Below are 21,545 nucleotides of genomic sequence, written 5' to 3' on the forward strand. Positions count from 1 at the left end.
CCTCTGGAATAATTGGGCTCCTTTTTGCATTTTTTGGGTAGGGTTTGGGAAGCAGGTGGTACATACCTGCGGCTGAAAGCGCTTCCTGAGCGAATTATATAAGAGCAGGATACAAGAGCAAGAAAGTCCTTGCCCCCAGGCGTACAGTCTAAAAGATGTGAAACGAAGGGAAAAAGGCATGGGTAGGGAAGAGGAAGAAAGCAAACTCATGCACCCATTCTTAAAGTTAAATAGCACTTCTTATAGCTATTGTTTTGCCCATCTGAGAAAGGAGTACAAAGAGACTTAAATAGTTTCTTTCATTTCACCCTGTTGGGTAGGTTAGGGCAAGGGGGGGGCAAAGTGTATCAGGGTGACACCCCAGGGACTCCTATGGGTGAGGCCCAGGGAGGGAGCACTCCCTTTGGGTGCTTGAAGAATGGAATTCCATGCTGAAAAACTGAGTAGGTTCTCTTTTCCTGAAGTTGCTTCTAGGCAATCTGTTTTTTTGAGAATTCATTCTGATTCGTTTGCGGGAAAGTTAGATTAGGCTGTGTTAACGTCAGTGCTTCTCCACACTTTCCAGTGCATTTTCCTGTCTTATCACACACACAAAAATCAGATCTTAGGGAGTGGAGAAATGGTTTGTTGGGCAAGATCAGGGGTAGGCAACCTAAGGACCATGGACCACAAGCGGCCCATGGGGGTCGTTTAACCGGCCCCTCGAGCCGCCCCCAAACCAAGCCGCCTGCTCGGCGAGTCCCCACGCGCTGCGCTAAACCGGTGCAGTGCGGCACGGGGACTCGCTTTTGCAGCGCCGGAAATCGCGTCTGTGCAGACGCCGGAAACCGTGGGCACGCACACTCACACACACACGCAGTCCGGCCCACAAACGGATCTCCGCTGGAGTGAACCGGTCCGGGCAAGGTAAACCTTGGTGACCCCTGGGCAAGACCTTCTTGTATTGGACTGAATCCCACCTGAAAATGATGACACTCTGGAAGCCCTGACTGTGTTCCTGTCTCAGGAAGGGCCTTTGTACCCTGCCCATCTGGCTGGGTTTCCCCAGCCACTCTGGGCGGCTTCCAACAAAGATTAAAAATACATTAAAATGTCACACATTAAAAACTTCCCTGAACAGGGCTGCCCTCAGATGTCTTCTAAATGTCTGGTAGTTGTTTATCTCTTTGACATCTGATGGGAGGGTGTTCCACAGGACGGGTGCCACTACCGAGAAGGCCCTCTGCCTCACGTCTCGCAGTGAGGGAACTGCCAGAAAGCCCTTGGAGCTGGACCTCAACATCCGGGCAGAACGATGGGGGTGGAGACGCTCCTTCAGGTATACTGGGCCGTGGCCGTTTAGTTAGTGGCTTGTCACCACGCTTTGTCCTCTCCTACTCTCCTGGCCTCCAAGCAGGTGCTTGGCTCCTAGATGCTCCTTGCTGGCTCTCCGTCACCTCAAATAGCTCAGCGCCGCTTGCAGATGTTTCCAAGCCTACGGGGACATCCCATCTGGGTCCTGCTCACCTTAGCTTCGCTACGATGCTCCATCACTGCTACGGAGCCGAGTCAACTTAATTTGATTTGCTGCTTTTGCAAGAGTTGTGTGGGCTCAACAGGCCTCTGTTTGTGTGGGGGGACCTCTAGAGGCAGAAAGGGAGCCGGAAAAAGGAGAGAAAGGGCTGGAAGAATATGTGTGTGAGAGAGAGGAGGGAGGAGAGGAGAGGAGCGTCACTCAAATGGATTCAGCACAGGTGTTAGAGAGTTGGACATAGCAAGAAGTCAGAAATTCACAATATCTTTAGCCCATGGCTCAATCTGTGAATCAGAGGTTAGAATGGAAAAAAACGAGCATTTGCCCTGGGCAGAAACAATGCACCTTGCAGGAAAATGTTCATCAAAGTTGTTTTGTTATTTATTTTATGGTCATCATCTTTGGCTCCGGATTTCTAAATGATTTTGTAGCTGAAATGTAGAAATTCAATGCCAAGAACTGCAAATGTCTTCAAAATGTTGTACCATTCTCTGCCAAGAAATATTTCAGAGTGAGAGGAGGATGAATGCGACCATTCCTCTTCATTCGTTAACTCTGCCTTGTATAAAAGTTAGTGTGCTGGACAAGGGTTAGGGTTACCCAGGTTTACATTTTCAGTAGGGATGGAGGGTTTTCAATAATGATGATGATGATGATGATGATGGTTTGGTTTGTATTTTAATGGAAAGTTTCCTAATTGGCACTAAACAGTGTGCAAAGCAAAAGTCATATTTACTTCGGAATTCACACTTCTCGGAATTTTGCAAGGCAGCTTTCCAGCCCCACGTATGTGTACAATTTTTTTTTCTTAGGGGAGAGAGAGAGCTCATCAAAAAAATCAGCATTAAAAATAGCATTATATATACACACAGCTTTATGGCGGTGTGGGAGCTGGTAGCTCGGTTTCCCACAATGCAATGCTCCATTGGGTGGCATTGTGGGAAATGTAGATGGAGGCTCCCACATGCTGTGACTGGCACCACTACCAGGGCAACATCTGAGATGGCCCATCCAGAGGATTCTTTGCCACAACTCTTTCACACCTTGAGCTGTCCTAAACGACAACATGGAGACAGAATTTCCCAATTGAGCCGTGCTTAGGACTAAAAAGGAGGTGGAGAAAAAGGCTGTCTCCTTCCATAAGAACCCAGGATTAAAAATACCTAATTACATAGTGATGTATAATTACTGGCAGTGTCTGGAAAGTGTGTGTGTTCAGAGGAGGAGTAAACTGCACCTGTTGGCTGGGGTATAAAAATAACTGTTTTGACTAGAAAAGAGATAAATCTGGATGGAAGGGGAGGATGTAATTCAGAATGTAATTTGGTTAGCAAAGGATAAAGCTTACAAGTGCTAAGGCTTCATTTAGCAATCACATACTTGGCTCTGAGTTCCAGTGAATTAACAACAGCGCTACACACACACACACACACACACACACACACACACAGACACTCACACACACACAGAGAGAGAACATTTTGTTCCAGAAAGAAATGAGCAAATCAAATGGTCACAGACTTGTAATTACTGATGAGAGAGAAATAAGCTGGTTAAGATGTGGCAAAGGTAAAAGTGGGCTGTTGTGTACATTTTGGGAGGAGGGAAGAAATGTGATTGAGAAAATGTTTTAAGCCCCACTGATTCACCAGAGGCAAACTGCTTAAAAAATGCTTCCTTATTTGGTATGAATTTGCACCTTCGCAGCGCTTCAACTTCTGCAAAGGGCTTTCTCTTCTACTATACCCATTCTACAGCCAGGAATTTGAGGCTGAGAGATCCTGGGTAGCCCAAGTGACCACAGACCTCCCACATCACATGTGGCTTGGCCCTCAGTATGTAGGGGGATCGTCACAGCTGGCTGCAGGATGTCTGTACAAAACCCAGTTCAAACACAGACTCAATACCTGGCTTTGCGATATCCGTTCTTTCATTTCTCCCAAATAACTTCTCAAGGGCTGAAATGGTGCCATTATGATTCCAAGGCTGCATCGCTCATTGCAACGATGTGCATTTATATCTTTCCCTTCTTATATATTTTCCTCCTCTTATATGTTGTCCTATGCACTCCTAGGCATTATGAGGAGATACTGGGGAGAAATCTGATTCAATTTGCATTTAAGGGGAAGCCTACCTATTTTGCACTTCCCAGAACAATATGAGAGCCAAAACACAGATTCTCAGAATTTTGCAGTGCAGTTCTCCAGCAGAATAAGTGTTCAAAAATGTGTTTATCGGGCGAGAGTGTGGCTAAAAATGCACAGGTTAGTGAAAATGATGGGCATGAAAGCTGGAATGACACATATGGGAATTCTATTGGCAGTGAGTTGCACTGGTCAAGTTACCACACCAAAGGCTCAGTCTCTGTAAAGGCTGACTGAAATCAGGCCTGTGGAGGACCACTCACATGGCCCCATCAGGAGATCAAGGTGGAGCGTGAGGAATAAGGTGGTTCTGCCGGTATTTTGGGCTCAAGTTGTTAAGGGCTTTTTGAATGAACACGAGATCCTTGAACCTGTCCCAGAGGCAAGCTGACTACCAGCACTTCTCTTCCCCAAAAGAAGTAACATATTGCTAGTTAGTAGTGTTTTCTAACATCACACGGCCATTTGCAAAAGGGCTTTGCAATACGTAGCCACATCACGAGGACAAGCCATCGACAACAGCAGTTTTAAGTTTCAACCATTAGTTTAAAACCAACAGCAGCTTAAAAAAACCAAAACAAGACTCTAGTCACACACAGCACATTTACCTGGCATGCAAACAACTTCGGCGTTCTCTTAAAAGCTAGCAGTAATGGGGCCCTATGAACTTTGGGACATTTCAAAGGCACTAAAAAGGTTTGTTCCTCAGTATCCACCCATCTTGGGTTAAACCACAGAGCTTAGGACTTGCAGATCAGAAGGTTGGCGGTTCGAATCCCCGCAATGGGGCGAGCTCCCGTTGCTCAGTCTCTGCTCCTGCCAACCTAGCAGTTTGAAACCACGTCAAAGTGCAAGTAGATAAATAGGTACCACTCCAGCAGGAAGGCAAACGTCGTTTCCATGCGCTGCTCTGGTTCGCCAAAAGCGGCTTAGTCATGCTGGCCACATGACCCGGAAGCTGTACGCCGGCTCCCTCGGCCAATAAAGCGAGATGAGCGCCGCAACCCCAGAGTTGGTCACGACTGGACTTAATGGTCAGGGGTCCCTTTACCTTTACCTTTTTTATCCACCCATCTTAACAGCATGTATTTGGTATCACCCCTCTCTCTCTCTCGCTGGAGAAGGGCCATAGCTCAGTGTTACAGCATCTGCTCAGCTTCAGTCTCCAACATCTTCAGGTAGGGCTGGGAGAGACTCCTGCCTGAAACCTTGCTTCCAATACAGTGTTGACAATACTGCAGGTGGTCCAAGCACTGGTCTGACTTGACATAAGATCTATGTTCCCTTGTCTCTGTCTTGAGTCAGCACCATTGTAGGCAACCACAGTGGCGGCCAACTAGCACACATTGGAGAACTTTGCTACTATTGCTGTTGCCACCTGTACTCTTCTAGTAAGCCCACTCACCTGCCTCTCTCCACATCTGTTGGTTAAAAATGGAGCGTGGAGTGACTGTCCACCTGTATGGAGGACACCAGAAACCTGGAGTTGGCCCTGGGTGCAGGTACCTGATGTGCACCTGGTCTCCAAACTGTCAGCCTACCTGAATGTGCTGAAAGAGTGGATTTCCTCCCGTGAAAACTTGCCGATGGTGTGCGCCGATTTCCCTGAGTTGTCCTAGGTTCACTCATCGCTTTCTGTGACGACTCTTAGCGCATCAGAGTGCATGAAACCTCAGCTCACCTCTTTCCCCGCTGTCCCACAGCCCTATTTTTAGCCTGTTTACCGCACACTGTATATTAATCACTTCTGACAAACCACAATAGATTTGCCATCTCGGTCTTTCGCAATTCACACGCAGTCCCGGTGCGTGCGCATATTGAAATCTCCAGCGAGCTGCAGAATGGGAAGGAGTGAAACCTTGCACACTGCCATTCATTTTTATTTCATAGGTTGCCTGGCAGGTGAGGTGATCTGGATATAATAGAGCTGCCACCTCAGCAGCAAAAACAAGTCTGCCAACTCCAGTTGAGCTCACGGCTTTGCTGTAGCCACATGCCTGCTCTTAAATCCAACAATTGCCCTAGGGAAGGTGTAGTACATCTGCTTGGCATGTAGAAGGTCTCCGGTTCAGTCCCCAGCATCTCCAGGTAGGCTTGGGGGAGACTTCTATTTGAAGTCCTCAGGAATTGCTGCCAGTAAGTGTGGGGAATATTGACCTAGATGAACCTTTACGGCAGCTTAGTATATTCCTATGAAACATATACTGTATTTTTCGCTTTATAACACGCACCCGACCATAACACGCACGTTGTTTTTAGAGGAGGAAAATCCATAGGCATGCCACCCGTAGGCATTCCCTCCATAACACGCACAGACATTTCCCGTTACTTTCTAGGAGGAAAAAAGTGAGTGTTATGGTGCAAAAAATACGGTATTTTGATTCCATATTTTAGAGAGATTGTTGTTATCATCATCAATATTAACTTGAAAAGGCTTAAAAGAACCACCTGCAGAGACATGAACAGCAGTGATAAAATGGTAGGTTTTATGTATTTATTTTTAAATAAAACCCAAACCCATCAATTTCACTAATGTATAAGTAGCAGGAACAGATACATAAATAAATAGCTCAGGAGATGTTCAGGAATTATCCACAAGGGCTAACGCAGGCCGCTCATCCTACAGAGTTAGCCTTCAAAATGTTTCCAGAATTAAAGTCCTGATATTATATAACTGCACTATATGGAGACCGCTACAGCAACTTGTTGTTGTTGTTTAGTTGTTTAGTCGTGTCCGACTCTTCGTGACCCCCTGGACCAGAGCACGCCAGGCACTCCTGTCTTCCACTGCCTCCCGCAGTTTGGTCAAACTCATGCTGGTAGCTTCGAGAACACTGTCCAACCATCTCGCCCTCTGTCGTCCCCTTCTCCTTGTGCCTTCCATCTTTCCCAACATCAGGGTCTTTTCCAGGGAGTCTTCTCTTCTCATGAGGTGGCCAAAGTATTGGAGCCTCAGCTTCAGGATCTGTCCTTCCAGTGAGCACTCAGGGGCACTCAGGAGCACTCAGCAACTTGGGGAGACCCAAATTCTCAATCTGCCCATTCTCCCCCAACTTCAACAATGCCCGCTAATAGCAAAGCTGGGCTTTGAAAGAACTGAGGCTGTCCAAGGTATTGCCTCTAGAGAACTGAAGAACTCAGAGTTGTTTTCTGTTAAGGGACAGCAGTGGAGGATTTAACCCCCCCCCAAAAAAACCTAGCAAGTTTTATTTAAGATTTTTAAAAATCCTACATTGCTCTGCTTTAATTACAGAAAAGCTGCTCTTTGCAACCCTGCAGGCTGCATTCTAGACAGCCTCGCGTTGAGAGGCCAACAAAGCCTTTCGGAGGACAAAAACAAACATCAGAAAGAAAGACCGGTATGAAGTTGTACATATTTCAGAAAACGAGTAACTAAGAATTCGATGCACCCTATAATGAATGAATGAATGTGTGTGTGTGTGCTGTGGCAGTTCATAACATAAAATGCCTTACTCAGCTGTCTCTTAATTATTTTAAGGTAAGAAAGAGACATCAATTTCTTCTCCCTTCCCCATGAAGTATTATTGGGGGAAAGTGAATCCCTTTTACTTTCTGCACAAAAACAACCCCTGGACCAATTTATCTGCAATTTGGCAGGCTTAATCTATATGCGAGAGGCTCCTGTGCCTGTAAATTCCAGCCACTCTGGCCAAAGCTGGAGAAGGTCTAGCTATTTTTAATTCCCCATTACAGTGAATGGGAGAATAGATTCACTCCTCCTTTTACACAGAATGGCTCAGAATCTGAAACACAGCTCAAAGCAGAGAGTTCACAGGGTGATTCAGAAACAGATTGGATGTGTGGTTTTTTAAAGACACATATGCAAAGTGGATCTGGGAGCATGTGTGTCCCTCTAGTTTTTAGCATGTGAATCTGAGCATGGACACCTCATGCCTCTGGATCACCCGGGGCGAGAAATGTGATTTCCAAACTCAGCCTTGAGACCAGTAGTTTAGATCCTGTATAGACAGAGGGGGGAAATGAGTCGACAATACCAAAACTTTGAAGGCTTAGATAGCTTCTAGCTGCAGCCGACACTTGGAAATACAAATCCAGAGAGCGCGACAGAACAGAATGCTTTTATCATATATTTTAGAGTAATTGCATAGCTACTGCTCAGAAGACACCCAGCCAGAAATCACCTGTCGGTGACTTATTCTGATTTCGGGTGTGCCAAAGTAGACGTGTGTGTATAATCAGAGTTCTTTTCTTTTGTCTTTTTTTAATTTTAGAATCAACCTTGTCCTATGTTAGGCAGCTGGAAGCAAGAGTAAGACAGCTGGAGGAGGAAAATCGCATGCTGCCCCAGGTGGGTGATTTCCTATTGCTAGGTACGTTAGCTCAGGTCCCTAGCTAGAATATTGGCACAGGCTCCTTTTGTTGGTGTTTGACCCCATCACGCAGAGTATCAAAGCCTTGATTGAGCAGTTGAGCTTGAATGAATCTGAATGTGTTTCATGAGACAGGTAGCCAATTTACTTGTCACCAGGGTTCGCTGGGGTCAGCATCCCAAGCTACAATAGGATCAGGGCCTCCAAGTTCATCAAGGAGGAAGCCTTGAGGCTGATGAGGAGCCGGAGGTAGATGCTGTAGCCAAAGCAGACCAAAAAGGTCTTAAGTGACAGGTTCAGGGTGGAAAGAAGAGTCTGAGAAGGATCTCAGGTTGTAGGTCCTAGGGCTGATACTTTATAGAACTAGGTGGCACTGTGGGGTCCCTGGGTCACCTGACCAGTGCTGAGTCAGGTGGTATGGCTTGCAGTATAGCTGACATCTTGTCTCTGGGTAACCCAGTACGGTCCACAGGGAAGAAGGAACTTGCGCCCAATTGGTAGGAGTCCTGATTTAAAAGCTCATGTTGGATGATGGTTTCCTGTAATAGTGAACTCAGGTGTGGTGAAGGGTGCCGGCAGAATTGGAGCCAACATGACAGGTCTTAAGCAAGACCCTTCCTTCTGCTGCAACAGAGCTACCCCCCTGGAAATGGATTGCACAGGAGACCTCCCATTGAGCCACAGTGCATAGTTGCATGATGGAATTTGCCACCACCATATGTAGCGATGCCACCAATGTAGACAAGCAAACTCACAGAGGATGAGGTCATGGATGCTGGTCATGGAGGTCGCAACAGACTTCTGCGATGGAGCTCTCCCCTCCTCTCTGCTTTTCCGCAGTACCTCATGCTTCCTCAAGATCCGCTTCAGAGAACTGGAGAACCTCCTGGATCAGATTTTGAGAGTCTGCCCAGAGGGGAAGGGGAAGTCCGAACGCTCGAGTGGAACTCCATGCATTCTGTGTGGGACACAAGCCATGATAGTATCAGAGGCTCTGGAGGCAGTTTCTGGAGAACAACAGTGAGAGAGGGGGATTGTCTTCAAGTTCTGCTGGTGGACTTCCATAGGCATCTTGTTGACCACTGTGAGAACAGGAGTCTGATCCTTTAGTTCAATCCAGCAGGCTTCTTCTTATGCTTTCACTGTCCCTTCCGTAATAACCCTTCCAGTTGTTTAGTGCAATGACTCATTCCTGTCTACCCTTTGGTACCCCTCTGATCACATCTGTGAAGAATGGACCTCCTTCCTTTGTAAAAGTGGACTTAGCAGCATGGTGCTTGGTTCCTCTGTGGGCGATTTCCTCCCACGCTGGTATAAGGGAATGACTGAAGCCTTTCCACCCACGTGGTTAACAACCAGATGATGTGGGCAGCAGCAGGGCCACTGCTGCATGCAGATGACTTCACACATTCCCTTACTTGTGTGAGATCCACCGCCAAGAGAACAGCAAGTAAATATGCCAGGGGTGTTTGTCTGTCATATTCTTGAGGCGGTTGTGAAATGGTGGCAGCGGTAGTCCTTTTGAAGTGCAGCTTTCAGCACTTTGTGAGCTGAGCTAGGCTTGGTTTTAAGCACAAATCTCTCTTTCAAGAAAGCCGAAACCTCCCGTCCCAGCAATCAAATGCACTCACAACCTTTTGTTTTAATTTCTCATTAATGAACACCGTCAAGCACATGCGCTTGGGGTGTTTCAGATTAAATGCTTTCTCACGCTTTATCTTTGCCTCCCCCCCCCCTTCCCCAAGTGTTGCTACTTCGCTAGCAAAATCTCACTGGAGGCTCAAACCTGTGTTGGGGAATGAATTTTTGATTAAAAGAAGTCTAAAGTTACAAATGGCCGGCTTCAAGTGTTCATGGATTTGTCGGTCTTCTTTTCCGTCTTCTTTCTAATCATATTCTATGGAAAGCTTTGGATGTTGGAGGATGTCTTCCAAAGCCCCATTGCAGTAATCCAATTTTCAGTTGTCACGGCACAAATAATTAGCACGGTTCTGGAGCTTTCACTTCTAAGCGTTTTCAGGTGGGATTGGAGGGTGGGGAAAAGTGGAAGAAGAAACTCAAAATTTCCAGGAACAGATTAAAGTTAAAAAACAAACAAATCAGAGGCAGTAAATGTGGGAATGGTAGTGTTCCCTATATGGCCTAGGACCCTTGTACCTACGGGACTGCCTCTCCTGATATGCCCCAAGGTGGACCTTATGGTCTGCAAATAAGAACAGCTTGGGGATCCTGGGCCTCAGGGAGATTAGCTTGGCCTCGACCAGGGCCAGGGCCTTTTTGGCTTTGGCCCCAGCCTGGTGGAACGCTCTGCCACAAGAAATCAAGGCCCTGCAGGATTTGACATCTTTCTGCAGGGCCTGCAAGACGGAGTTGTTCCGCCAGGCCGTTGGTCAGGGCTCAGCCTGACTCCCCTTCTCTTTTTATATAAGAACTAGCATGAAAGAGGCCTCCCAGCATTCTCACAGGCCCAATAAGAACAGCGTAAACAGTTGGGCCTGATGAGCATTTACTGTGCCCAACCCTAATCCTGCAGAAAGCCTTCTAATTAGATTTTAATTTGATCCTGACTTGTTTTTAGGAGGTCATTTAATTATTGTTTGATTTTATACCATTGTTATATATTAGATGTTAGTCGCCCTGAGCCCAGTTTTGGTGGGGAGGGCAGGATACAAATAAATTATTGTTATTGTTATTGTTATTATTATTATTATTATTAGCACTAAACTTCTTTTTAGAGGAAATTTCCTGACCCCTGCAGTTGGTGGCTAGCTGGCCTGCCATGTTATCATATTATTGTAGGAGGCGTCGATCAGAATTTATTTTGAACCACCAATTTGAGTGCAAATGATAATAATAATAATAATAATAATAATAATAATAATAATTTATTATTTGTACACCGCCCATCTGGCTGGGTTTCCCCAGCCACTCTGGGCAGCTTCCACAGAAACCAAAAATACAGTAAAATCACACATTAAAAACTTCCCTGAACAGGGCTGCCTTAAGATGTCTTCTGAATGTCAAGTAGTTGTTTATCGCTTTGACATCTGATGGGAGGGCGTTCCACAGGGCGGGTGCCACTACCGAGAAGGCCCTCTGTCTGGTTCCCTGTAGCCTCACTTCTCGCAATGAGGGAACTGCCAGAAGGCCCTCGGCGCTGGATCTCAGCGTCCGGGCATAACGATGGGGGTGGAGACGCCCCTTCAGGTATACAGGACCGAGGCCGTTTAGGGCTTTAAAGGTCAGCACCAACACTTTGAATTGTGCTCGGAAACGTATCCCCAAGCCTGCAAAACAAAAAGATGTAAAACGAGGAACATTCCTTCTGATGTAGCTTACAGTTCACTTTAAGCTAAAAAGTTCATACCAAGGTTATGCAGACCCAGGCTAGAAACATATGAGGAATGAGCTGTGAGTGAACTAAGCCCACCTGTCCAGTTGAACATGCGAGAATCTTGGCAAGGAAGCTAGATATCCTCACATGCTAGCTCAGGGTCAGGTCAGTGTCACCCACGAAAGCTGTAAAGCTGTCAACTAGGGAAGTATGTTATCTCTTGGAAAAGGATCTAAGAGGAATGATGGAAGCCATGCCAAAAAATTGGCACCGTATACTTGCAGCATGTGCATCTTGTGTCATAAATCATATCAGAACGGTTGTTTTAATTGCTCCTATGTCATAGATGGCAAATTTTTGACCAATTGGGGCTTCCCACATCATATGTGGCTTGTCTTTTGACCAATAAGAAATTTCCATGTCTTCTCTGTGAAGGAGGAGGGAGAATGACTACAGGCTATAAAAGCCTGGACCAAGTTGTATACTGGGCCTCAGTCCGCCTGGACTGGGGACCATAACTTAAGTTATGAAATAAAGGTGATTTTCCTCGAACTCTTATTTGTCTGTTGTTTATCAGAATATCCTTGCTTACTTCGTTATTACAGTGGTACCTCTGGTCACGTACTTAATTCGTTCCAGAGGTCTGTTCTTAACCTGAAGCACCACTTCAGCTAACGGGGCCTCCCGCTCCTGCCACGCTGCTGCGCGATCTCTGTTCTCATCCTGAAGCAAAGTTCTTAACCCGAGGTACTATTTCTGGGTTAGCGGAGTCTGTAACCTGAAGCGTATGTAACCCGAGGTACCACTGTATTATATCAACATTGGTGAATTGTTAACCTCCTTCTAAATGCACCACTGGACAATGACCGCCCGACAGTTGAGCCACTGCTGCTTACAAACAAGTGGAAGAAGAGGGGTGAGGCAGCTGGACAGTTGGTGCACTGCAGAAGCCCAACCCATCTCTCTTGCCAGTACATTTGCAGCTTGCATATCTTGCAGCCAGTGTGGTGTAGTGGTTAAGAGCAGTGCACTTGTAATCTGGTGAACCAGGTTCAATTCCCTGCTCCTCCACATGCAGCTGCTGGGTGTCTTTGGGCTAGTCACACTTCTCTGAAGTCTCTCAGCCCCACTCACCTCACTGAGTGTTTGTTGTGGGGGAGGAAGGAAAAGGAGAATGTTAGCCGCTTTGAGACTCCTTAAAGGTAAAGGTAAAGGGACCCCTGACCATTAGGTCCAGTCGTGGCCGACTCTGGACCTAATCATCTCGCTTTACTGGCCGAGGGAGCCAGCGTACAGCTTCCGGGTCATGTGGCCAGCATGACTAAGCCGCTTCTGGCGAACCAGAGCAGCGCATGGAAATGCCGTTTACCTTCCTGCCGGAGTGGTACCTATTTATCTACTTGCACTTTGACGTGCTTTCGAACTGCTAGGTTGGCAGGAGCAGGGACTGAGCAACGGGAGCTCACCCCATTGCAGGGATTTGAATCGCCAACCTTCTGATCGGCACGTCCTAGGCTCTGTGGTTTAGCCCATAGCGCCCGCCGCGTCCCATCTTGAGACTGCTTAGGGTAGTGATAAAGCGGGATATCAAATCCAAACTCTTCTTCTTCTTCTCCTTCTTCTTCTTCACTAGGGCAGTTCGTAAAAACTTTTTTTTTTTTAAATGCCTACTCCAAAGCTCTTATCTTACTACACTATGGATTATATAGCTATATTTGAAATTTCATGTGTATCAGTTAATATCTTGACCCTGCTCCACTGAAAAGCATTGGGTGTTCAGTAGGGCAGTTCATAAAAAAAACTTTTTTTTTTAATTTAAAAAATTCCTGCTCCAAAAGTCTTATCTTACTACAGTAGGGATTATATAGCTACAGCTGAAATTTCATGCATATCAGTTCATATCTTGACCCTCCTCCATGAAAATAGCAGTTTACTTGGCCGTTTTCCTATGTCGTGAAGGCTGAAATTTCAATTCAGTGGAGCAGGGTCAAGATATTAACTGAAACAGCTATATAATCCCTAGTGTAGTAAGATGCCTTTGAAGCAGGCATTTTTTTAAAAAAAAGTTTTTTGTGAACCGCCCTACTCCCCACTGCATTGCCTCTCTCCCTCTCCTTCCCAAGCATCCGCTGGGAGGGCAGGTGTCCTCTGCTGTGTGCAATGCATCGGTTGGAAAGACGCTGTGCATTATTTCAGATGCATGGCTGGGGAAGATGGTGCCACTCCTCCCAGACCTACATCTGTTCTAGAACCTTGACAAAGATTGAGTAGCAGCTCCTGAGATACCTACTGCTAAATCCAACAGGATAATAATAATTGGGGGGCCACTAGGGGGCGCATTGGAAGATGGCCGACAATACCATCTCTCCGACCCATACGGGGTAATTAAGAGGCTGTTATGGGAGTAGGCAAGGAAATGGGGAACACTGCCCTTGCCTGCTGTGCCCATAAATCACCCCCTAATTCGAAAGAAGGGGGTGAGGGCCCTAGGCAGAATGCCCCCATGTGGACCTCGGCTCTCCTGGACGCTGTCTCTGATCACGCACTAGTTGCAGCAATTTGGAATAATTAATTACAAAAGAAGCAAATGCACATATTTCAAGTGAAGAAGGGGAGTGAAGTCTGCTAATTTAAGTGACCTCTGCGAAAGAAGACGACGGGCTGGAGAAACAGGAATATTTTATGATGAAGATACACCAAAGGCGGGGTATGTTGACAACGGGGCTGAATGGGGGGGGGGGGAACCTTTTTTACTTTCCTTCTATGTGATTTACAAGAACCCCTCCTCATTAGAACCGTCGGTTGAACTGACCCAAGCAGGATGATTAAGGTCTGTGTGGAGATAAACTTTAACCAAAAGTATGCTTTATGGAGACCGAGAAGCAATAAGAGCTTTTGGGAATGGCGCAGCAATTAATTCGGAGTCGCCATCTTGCCAAAGGATTTATAGCCAAAGGAGGAAGAACGGATTTGTTTTCAGACTGCATTCCTAGTGAATCTCCTCAGAGGTTTTGAGAAAGGAGGCAGATTGGTGAAGATTAATGACGCTAAGACTGTTTTGATGTATGGAAGTGATGTTATATGGAAAACGTCTGGATATGGCTACTGGATAAAAAAAATAATATCCACGCAGGATTACAAACTGTTCTAACCAGCTTGCGGAGACTATCAGAGGTCACAAAGAGAAAGGAAAAATATATGAAAATAACAACAAGAGATGTGGAAAAATAATAAGAAAGGACTGGATAGTACTGTGAACATCATAAGGTTAGATTTGTGGACATTAAAACAGCAGTAAGAAGCAAGAAGTTGATTGGATCCCTTCGGAACTTGAAATATGGGTACCCCTAAAAAAAATTTAAAATTCGGCTGTGTAATTTGGAATTTATGTAATTTGGTTTGATTTGATGTGATTGGTCGCTTAATAAAAAATTATTCTTAAAAAAAGGGATAATAATAATAATAATAATAATAATAATAATAATAATATTTTATTTATACCCCAGCCATCTGGCTGCGCTTCCCCAGCCACTCTGGGCAGCTTCCAACAAAATATTAAAATACAGTAATGCATCAAACATTAAAAGCTTTCCTAAAGAGGGCTGCCTTCAGATGTCTTCTAAGAGTCTGGTACAGTGGTACCTTGGGTTACATACACTTCAGGTTACACACTCCGCTAACCCAGAAATAGTACCTTGGGTTAAGAACTTTGCTTCTGGATGAGAACAGAAATCGCGTGGCAGCGGTAGCGGGAGGCCCCACTAGCTAAAGTGGTACCTCAGGTTAAGAACAGTTTCAGGTTAAGAACAGACCTCCAGAATGTATTAAGTTCTTAACCTGAGGTACCACTGTAGTTGTTTTTCTCTTTGACATCTGGTGGGAGGGTGTTCCACAGGGCGGGTGCCACTACCGAGAAGGCCCTTTGCCTGGTTCCCTGTAACTTGGCTTCTCACAGTGAGGGAACTGCCAGCAGGACCTCAGCACTGGACCTCAGTGTCCGAGCAGAATGATGGGGGTGGAGACGCTCCTTCAGATATACTGGAAGAGTCAGCAGTCTCTGTTTGAACTTGTATTGAAGGCTTTTCTCGAATGGCGTTGCAGGAAGTGTGAGTGATGGGCCTGAACTGCCAGCACTCAGGCATCAAAGATGGGCCCTGCTGGGGCCATGGCAGCTGCCAGTGGATGCTGGGTGTTGGTGCCAGCCCTGGTCACAGCTTGCACCATACATGGGGCGGGGAAAAGTGTGGGCAAGCTGCCCCAGTTGGAGCTTTGTTCTGAATGTGTGAACCAGCACGAAGTATCACAGTGTTTAGTGATTTTGTAGGTTTTCCATTTGGCCAGGCGGTGAGTTAATGAACGCTGCTGCTCCCAGTTGGCCTGAGACTGGACAGGATCCAAGCTGCTTCTATGACCATAGATGGCAGTTTTGGAGCAAGGAAGCAGACTCTGCCCAAGAATCGCAGCAGGCTGCTGGATCCTTGTCCCACAGATCATGTCAAAAATGAATTGGCTGGCTGCACAAAGGCATGTGTGTATCATCACTTTATGGCAGCGCTCACCCAAGCGCAAAGCTATGCGAGCCGGCTGGGTGAAAGTATAGTATGGAAGACCTAGAAATACAGTACAACCTGCGTTCAGAGAAGCTAGAAATGTGCTTTGCAGGAGTTGCCCAGAAAGGGTGTCTTGAAAATGTCATAAAGCAGTTTCTCTGGAATCATCAGAGGCCTGGTACCAATTTTCTGTTTTGGTGTAGTAATCACAGGTTGATTCCTGCGCTTTTTGTGCCTGTATAAAAAGTTCCTAGTGGTCACATGGGAAAATAGATGCTGTTGTGACAGCACACAGTATAGAACATTCCTAAACATTCTAGTTGCTGATGGGACACAGCTGTCGGGATATTTGCAGTTTTGTTTCTGTGAGGAAAGAGAAAGTTGGCAGTTGTGACTTGGAGTAAAGCCTCACCTGTGCCCTAGGGACAGAAGTAACTTTGTGGGATTGGACTGGGAGCAGGTGGCGCTGTAGGGACACGGGTGGTACTGTGGGTTAAACCACAGAGCCTAGGACTTGCCGATCAGAAGGTCGCCAGTTCAAATCCCCGCAACAGGGTGAGCTCCCGTTGCTCAGTCCCTGCTCCTGCCAACCTAGCAGTTCGAAAGCACATCAAAGTGCAAGTAGATAAATAGGTACCGGTCTGGCGGGAAGGTAAATTGCGTTTCCGTGCGCTGCTCTGGTTCGCCAGAACTTAGTCATGCTGGTCACATGATCCAGAAGCTGTATGTGGGCTCCCTCGGCCAATAAAGTGATATGAGCACCGCAACCCCAGAGTCGGTCACGACTGGACCTAATGGTCAGGGGTCCCTTTACCTTAAGATCAAGTTGTAAGAAATTTGGAACATTAGGGGAGAAGGAGCCTAGAAACAGAAGGAAGAGTACAGCCACAAAACAAGGGCCACTGTGTTTATGTGTGTTTATATACAGGCAGTGACCTATTTGTGGGGGGATTACATTCTGGACCCCTGTGAGTATCGCTGGGGCTAATTCTAGACTAATAGACTAATATTGAAAAAAGCAGAAACTGGGGGGATACTTGAGGAATTCATGTTTTCTATTCTCTGGTCCAACTGGAAGGGATGTTACTAATAAAGATGGACAAATTTGCCAATTCTCAATTTGTCATTTTTGATTTATTATTATATTTCTAATCTAATCAGTTATCAAAATTTGTAAACGTTTTAGTGCGCATTTGACTGAAATACACATAGTATGCATAGTATTGTGAGCAGTTTCCCCTAATATAATGGGTGGTATTCAGTGCCAGTTCTACTCAGGGAGACCCTTTGAAGTTAATGGACTTGATGAACATGACCTTAGGTTCATTAATTTCTATGAGTCTACTTTGAGTAGGACTTAGTTGAATACAGCCCAATATAATATGCAGGCTATTTTAATTAATATATGTGTTTTAATGCACACTTCCCCCTAATATGCATGTTTTCCTATATCTTTTTTCTTGTTGGAGAACTGCAGAATTTGGAGAAGAGTATATTGTTAATTGGGTCGGTTCACGATCAAATGTGAACTGAATCGAATATCTCCTCCGTTGCTAGTTATCAGTGCAGCAAGAGATTGACTTTTTCTGTTGAACTGGCTCTATTTCTTCTAATAGACAAAACCAGAAGCCTGCTAATGGCATTCTTAAAATAATAATAATCATCATCATCTGGTAATGTAATTTGCCTTAAAGTGTCACCTTTTAATAGAACAATACGGCAGCGAAAGCTATTGCCAGGACAACACTATCTGAACAAAACAGATGGATTCCACCTTTGTTGCCAGAAGTGTACAAGCAAATGTACAAGAGCTGGAGGAATTGAATCCTCAACTTCCATGGCAACGCGGCAGAAGTCGGACAAAGACGAGGCAGAATGCGCTTATGCAGAGGTTAGGCAATGAATCAGAAAAGGAAATATCTTTGTGGATGATATTTGCAGCGGTGGTGTCAAAGACGGCGGAAATATACTTCATAATTACTTCTGAGCAGGGCGAGTTATTGCATATCCCACTTCTTTTCCCATTATTGGTTTTGGTATATAAATAGGCTTCTTGGACATAGCCGGCCCTGTCATTAGGCAGAGTGAGGAAGATGCTGGAGGGTGGGAAGCAGAGGTGAGGTGTTGTGTATGCTGTGTGTGGCCTGCCCTGTACGCCCAACCCCAACCGAGCCTTCTGCAGAGAAGGGTGTTGGCCCATTGGCAGTGTTGAAGTAGTATCTTGGCTGTCAGTCTGGTCAATTTATGTCCATGGAATGGGAGTGGGTGCCATCTTGTATTCCGCCTCAGCCAACAAACTATCTTGGGATGGCCCTGTTTTTGATGGGTCCCAGAAAACAGAAATAAGCAAGCAAAGACATCAGAGTCTTTTGCTGGGTTGCTGCTTCAGAGCCTAATCAACCCCACAGTATGGAAGGAAGGTTATTTGTGATGGAAGAAACATAGATGCTTTGAATCTAGCTGACACTGTCTGGCAGCGTCTCTTTGGGGTTTCAGGTGAGGCATTCCCAGTCCTACCTGGAGATGCTGGGATGGAACCAGGGACCTTTGACATGCGATGAAGGTGCTCTATGAATGAGTGGGCGCCCTTCCCCAAATTTTGATTCAGTCATTGTAAGTTGGGCAGTTGGGAATGGGTGCTCTTGTCAATGGAGAACAGCCTCACTCTTCCAAACAGCCCTCTGCGTCCCAGAGGTATGTAGGAGCTGAGATGGACGGAGGGGTGGTGGAGACAGAGAACAGCAGCCTGCAGCGTTGAAACTTCTCTGACATACGTGTCTCCCATTCCCTTTGCCCCCAGCTCTTTGTACCGTGCAACATTATTTAACACAGTTGCACCCTTCTGTCTAGCAGGTCAGTTAGTTTTGATGGATGAAACATTGATTAAAAATCTGGCCAGCAAGTTCTGTCTGCCTTTCTCTTTGGTCAAGAGACTGGTTGTTAGTTCAGATTTCTCCTCTCCCTCCTTTACACCTCCCTAGCTGATTTCCTACAGTCTTCTTCTTCTTCTTTTGGTTTTGATTCAACCGTTCTGAGAGTTATATTTTTTAAGAATAAAGCGCCAGCTGCCCTTTCTTAAACCTGGAGAACCAAGGTGCAAGATAGCATTGCTAACTCTCCCGCGAACTTCGTTTTGTCTTTCAACACCTCCAGCGCTTCCCATTTATCTCCTGTGCTTTTTCGTTCCATTAGTTTATCACCTTGGATTTCACCCTTTGCTTCCCTTTGACTTCACTTCAGCCTCTCCATATAGTTCCCCCTCCCCCCTCTGCCTCAGCCTGGATTGTTAAATCTCCCCCCCTAGCTAGACTTTTGACTCGAAGCCCATGCCAGCCTTTTCTATCACACATATTTATTTAGAACATCTATACCCCATGACAGCCCTGAAACCACTGGCTGAGAGAATGTTTTAAACTGTTTTTGGAATATGTATATATCATTGATGTGCTTGCTATGCTGGGCTCCTTCGGGAGGAAAGGTGGGATATAAATACAGTGGTACCTCGGGTTACATACGCTTCAGGTTACATACGCTTCAGGTTACAGACTCCGCTAACCCAGAAATATTACCTCGGGTTAAGAACTTTGCTTCAGGATGAGAACAGAAATCGTGCAGCGGTGGCGTGGCGGCAGCAGGAGGCCCCATTAGCTAAAGTGGTACCTCAGGTTAAGAACAGTTTCAGGTTAAGAACGGACCTCCAGAACGAATTAAGTTCTTAATACGAGGTACCGCTGTATAATGAATAAAATAAATAATAACATAGCAGTTACCCCACACAGGGAAGCTGGTGGCAAATTTCCACAGTTTATGCATTTCTAAAACACTTAAGATAGAATTCAGTGTCTGCTGTGATGAGCGCACCGTGTGCACAAGCGTTTAAGCTTACCAGATGGAAAGATCCTCTATCTCCTCTCCGCTGCATAGAATTATAGAATTGTAGAGTTGTAATGGACACCTGAGGGTCATCTAGTCCAACCCCCTGTAATGCAGGAATCTCAGCTAAAGCATCCATGACACATGGCCACCCAATCTCTGCTTTCAAACCTTCAGTGAAGGAGAGTCCACAACCTCCCGAAGGAGTCTGTTCCACTGTCAAACAGCTCTTATTGTCAAAAAGTTCTTCCTGATGTTTAGTTAGAATCTGCTTTAGTGTAACTTGGAACCATTGGTTTGAGTCTTACCCTGTGGAGCAGGAGAAAACAAGCTTGCTTCATCTTTCATGTGACATCCCTTGAGATATTTGAAGATGGCTTCTCAGTCTCCTCTTTTCCAGGCTAAACGTACCCAGCACCGTCAACCGCTCCTCATAAGGCTTGGCTTCCAGCCCCTTGATCATCTTGCTTGCTATCCTCTACACAGGTTCCAGCTTGTCAATTGTAGTGCCCAGAATTGGACACAGTATTCCAGGTGTGGTTTGACCAAGTCAGAATAGAGTGGTTCTATTACTTCCCTTGGGACGCGGGTGGCGCTGTGGTGTAAAGCACAGAGCCTAGGGCTTGCCGATCGGAAGGTCAGCGGTTCGAATCCCCGTGACGGGGTGAGCTCCCGTTGCTCGGTCCCTGTTCCTGCCCACCTAGCAGTTCTAAAGCACGTCAAAGTGCAAGTAGATAAATAGGTACCACTCTGGCGGGAAGGTAAACGGCGTTTCCGTGCGCTGCTCTGGTTCGCCAGAAGCGGCTTAGTCATGCTGGCCACATGACCCGAAAGCTGTATGCCGGCTCCCTCAGCCAATAAAGCGAGATGAGCGCCGCAACCCCAGAGTCGGCCACAACTAGACCTAATGGCCAGTGGTCCCTTTACCTATTACTTCCCTTGATTGGGACACTGGACTTCTGTTGCTGCAGCCTAGAATAGCATCAGCTTTTTTTGCTGGTGAATCCATTCTTGACTCATGTTAAGCTTGTTGTCTACTAAGACCCCTATATCCTTTTCACATGTAGTACTGGCAAGCCAGGTGTCCCCCATCCTATATTTGTGCATCTGGTTCTTCCTGCCTAAATGTAGAACTTGACATTTGTCCCTATTGAAATTCATTTTGTTAGCTTGTGCCCAGTTCTCCATGCTGTTCTTGGGGGGTCTTGAGACCACCTCAGCAGCTATATGGGAGGAATGCTGGGGTATTTCTGCTTATTACCCTGTAGTTATGACCCTAGATTGGTTCTCTGGGCAACCTACATGCTTGCCAGCACAGTATGTTTTCTTCCCTTCCAGAGCCAACTTAAGAATAGAAAGAAGGTTCTTGTTTTCGGGTTTCTTCTTCAAAAAAGATCTTTGTTACAATGCCAGTGACAAGGCCAATCTATAATGCAAATAAATACAGTATTTCTTTGTTGGAAGTCTCCATGCTCCCATTGTGTTAACTGTGTGTGCAAGTTGCAGACAGATAAGGATCGATTAATCCCCACGCAGCTTCATTGCGGTGGCAGTCAAATCATTAGAAAACCTCCTCTCTCTTTTACCAAGAACTCACAAGTTCATCATTTAACCGGAAAGCTCCACTTAGAAACTGATTGAATGGTTATTCCTGCAAGATGGCAGCTTGCCTGCACTGCTTGGGTGATGGCCAGACTATTCAGGCATCTCATGGTCCCAAATGTGGACTGACCCTTATTCTAGCAAGGCTGGGGATTTATAGCTGGGAAGGCCTGTGGA

At 45.9% G+C, this 21,545-nt stretch overlaps 1 protein-coding gene across 6 annotated transcripts in view; it reads left to right on the forward strand.

Annotated features, from left to right (window-relative positions):
* The window catches only part of CCDC85A (coiled-coil domain containing 85A), a 165,389-nt gene that overhangs the window by 111,494 nt on the left and 32,350 nt on the right, over positions 1-21,545 (forward strand). For 2 of the 6 annotated variants that reach the window (XM_081001068.1, XM_081001069.1), the window contains exon 3: positions 7,911-7,987. The exons of 3 other annotated variants lie outside the window; for them this stretch is intronic. In XM_081001068.1, the coding sequence (XP_080857194.1) occupies positions 7,911-7,987 (77 nt within the window). Of the gene's footprint in view, positions 1-7,910; positions 7,988-21,545 lie in introns of those variants that run through there. One more of the 6 variants, XM_081001072.1, reaches the window with a different exon arrangement.

The sequence above is a fragment of the Podarcis pityusensis genome, assembly GCF_964106645.2.
Source record: "Podarcis pityusensis genome assembly, chromosome: 3".
Lineage (NCBI taxonomy): Eukaryota > Metazoa > Chordata > Lepidosauria > Squamata > Lacertidae > Podarcis > Podarcis pityusensis.